At 44.3% G+C, this 3208-nt stretch overlaps 1 protein-coding gene across 1 annotated transcript in view; it reads left to right on the forward strand.

Annotated features, from left to right (window-relative positions):
• The first annotated feature begins 221 nt into the window (after window positions 1-221).
• Window positions 222-3208, forward strand: part of LOC105999835 (HLA class II histocompatibility antigen, DRB1-12 beta chain-like) — a 10583-nt gene continuing 7596 nt past the window's right edge. Inside the window, exon 1 of the mRNA XM_013034963.1 lies at window positions 222-384. Coding sequence (XP_012890417.1) covers window positions 285-384 — 100 coding nt within the window. The 5' untranslated portion in view covers window positions 222-284. The remainder of the gene's footprint in view (window positions 385-3208) is intronic.

Consider the following 3208-nt stretch of genomic DNA (forward strand, 5'->3'; position numbering starts at 1 on the left):
CCACAGAGGTGTTTCAGATTGCAATTGGATCAAAACTTTAAAAAATCATCTAAGTCAATCCTTTTAATGAAGGAAATTGGAACTTTCAGAAGACCTTCATACTATATCTCTAACCATCAACAGATGATGCTATTCATCGTTGAGGCTGATTGGTTCTTCACCTAGCACTAAAGAAATGAGCACCTTAGTTCTTACTATTTAGGGTGTGGGTGGAGTCAGGTCCCAGGGCTCACTCAGTGAGGCTGGTCTACAGCTCTGACACCCCTCCTCTCCTCTTCTCCAGCATGGTGTGCCTATGGCTCCCCAGCAGTCCCTTCAAGGCAACTCTAACCCTGATGCTGATGGTGTTGAGCCCTCCTGGGGCTTTGTTCAGGGACACCCGACGTAAGTGCACACCTCAGGTGCTGAGCTACTATGGGTGGGGGATGAAAGGGGGATAACTTCCTCATTTTCTTTGGGCCTTTTATATTTTTAAAGAATTTTTCCCCCTGTGGCTACTTGTGTTTATCATGTAAATGTCAAATTATTTCTACACAAGGGAAAAAAAGGAGCCTGGATGTTTGCCCGCTCTGAAATCTATGTATGGGACCAACATATAGGCCATTTCTTCACATCCTCTCTACCCTCACTCCCAAAAGAAGCATCTCCAGTCTTTGATTATGTCTTCTTAGGGATTTGGGAAGCCTTAGAACTTAGAACTTAAATTTAAAATAATTTCCTGCCCAACACTTCTCTTGATAATGTTGAGTTATCCTGGGAGAAAGGAAAAGTTTCTCTGAAAATTTTATGAGGCGTGGAAGAGTTGGAGGTTCTCTCTAAGAGATTCTGTGCTATGTTTTCACAGAGGGATCAGTGATATTGGAGCCTGGGTATTTGCCATTCTCTTTTCTTTCTTTCTCAGACACTAAGAAGTCCTGGATCACTGAAGTTCTTTCTCCCACAAAGTCATAGGGTGGGAATACTATGCCATCAAGCTATTTACAGCTGTGCAATATTGTTGGCCTGTACTCATTTCCAATAGCTTATTTTTCATTCTTCTCTGAGACCTTACCAGAATGACCTTGATTGCCCATATTTCTATGAATAGTCTTATCAGAACACTTTAATAGCCTCTGCCAATGCATATTTATTGAGTTCAAGAAGAATAGACAGGCTTGATTTTAAAAAAAAAACGGGCTGGGAAGGTAGCTCAGTGGTAGAGCGCTTGCCTCACATGCATGAGGCCCTGGGTTCGATTCCTCAGTACCACATAAACAGAAAAAAGCCGGAAGTGGTGCTGTGGCTCAAGTGGTAGAGTGTTAGCCCTGAGCTGAAGAGCTGAGGGACACCACCCAGGCCCAGAGTTCAAGCCCTATGACCGATCACAAAACAAAACAAAACCTATTTGCAAATCCAGGAGTTACAACCCTTGAAAGTGCACTGGAAAAGGAACAGAGACAAGGGCAAGCTTACCCAGACAAATGTCCTATTTAATTCTCATTCTGGTCTGCTTTATGCAAATAAAAGATGCAATTTTGCCCATTCCTGATTGGTTGATTTTACATACAGCTTTTTTATTGATCAGGTCCAGATTGCAAAACAAAAGAATTGGGAGGCTATTCATCTTAGCAGCTAAAACAAAGACATGGATCTGTTTATGGTTTCCCCAGGAGTACAAGAGTACTTTGCAGCCCCTCAATCAGCAAATGGCTACCCAACTCCATTCTGAGTTTAAACCAGGATAGCCTTCCTTCTTGGGATGTAGCTTTTTGAAAAAATTAAGATTTGGGCTTCAAATAAAATGAGTTCTTCATACCAGTAGCTGCAGTCCCAACCAAGGCTGTGGGCCGAAGGGAAGAATTTTCCTAGTTCCCAAGGGGCAAGCAGGATGGGGCTTGGCTTGTGGCTATAGCAGCTAGTAGTTCTGAAGATGCAGGATGCTAAAGGAACTGTCTTCCACCCAGTGAGGTGCATGCCAACCCAGAGCCTCCAGTGGCAGCCAGCATAAGAGGCATCTCCTAAGCAACATGTCTTCTAGCGACAGCTACTGTAGTCGTTTGGGGTCTTGGGATCCAAAGCAAGTTCCTTCTTTGGAGCAGAACTGCCACTGTGAAACCGGTCAGCTGCCCAAATTTCTTAAAGCCTGCAGGAATGACTGTTAGTAACAACGACAGTTAGAACTGCCAGTCAGCTGCCTTGTCTGGGCTTGCTGGTACTTTCCCACTTCTGTAGGGTCCCCATTCCCCCACCAGGGAGCTGGGGTTGAAGCTGCAATTGGCTTTGTTCTTTCCTCTAGGTTGGTTTTGGGGGAGGGGAGGAAGGGTGTTTGTTTTTGCTTTACTCTCTGTGCTGCTTAAGGTTTCCATCCCTTGCTAGCTGATTTCCAGACAGAATCACAGCCAGGCACCCATAGTTGGTCCTCTTGGTTGTTATCTATCCAGAAAATCTTCCAAGAAGTGTATGTAGTAATTACACACTAGGACACCAAAGCTAGATATCTTCATTTCTGTTGAATACTTGCTTCTGCTTTATTTGATCATCAAAGCAGATATAAAATAAAGGGGGCAATATTGCCCTCTTTTACTTTTTTATTTTTTAATTATCCTTAAGTAATTGTACAAGGACATTTCAATTTAACTTGTTAGTTTGTGAGCACAGTGTATCTTGATCAATGTCACCCCTTGCACCATTTTCTTTTTCTTTTTTGTTGGTCATGGGGCTAGAACTCTGGACCTGGGCACCGTCCCTGAACTCTTCAGCTCAAGGCGAATGCTCTACCACTTGAACTACAGCACCACTTCTGGTTTTCTGGTGGTTTATTGGAGATCAGAGTCTCATGGACTTTTCTGCCCAGGCTGGCTTTGAACTGTGATCCTACAATCTCAGCCTCCTGAGTAGCTAGGATTACAGGCATGAGCCACTGGCGTCCAGCCCTTGCATCATATTCTAATACTTTATATAACTGTTTTGAGGATTGAAAGGTATGGCATATATAAAGCAGTAGAAACATTGCCTGCTAATGACCAGGCACCAGTGGCTCATCTCTGTAGTCCTAGCTACTCAGGAGGCTGAGATCTGAGAACCACAGTTTGAAGCAGCCCAGTGAGGAAAGTCTGTGAGATTCTTTTTTTTTTGGGGGGGGGGTCCGGTCGTGGGACCTGAACTCTGGGCCTGGGCGCTGTCCCTCAGCTCTTCAGCTCAAGGCTAGCACTCTACCACTTGAGCCACA

The sequence above is a fragment of the Dipodomys ordii genome, unplaced genomic scaffold, assembly GCF_000151885.1.
Source record: "Dipodomys ordii isolate 6190 unplaced genomic scaffold, Dord_2.0 Scaffold202, whole genome shotgun sequence".
Lineage (NCBI taxonomy): Eukaryota > Metazoa > Chordata > Mammalia > Rodentia > Heteromyidae > Dipodomys > Dipodomys ordii.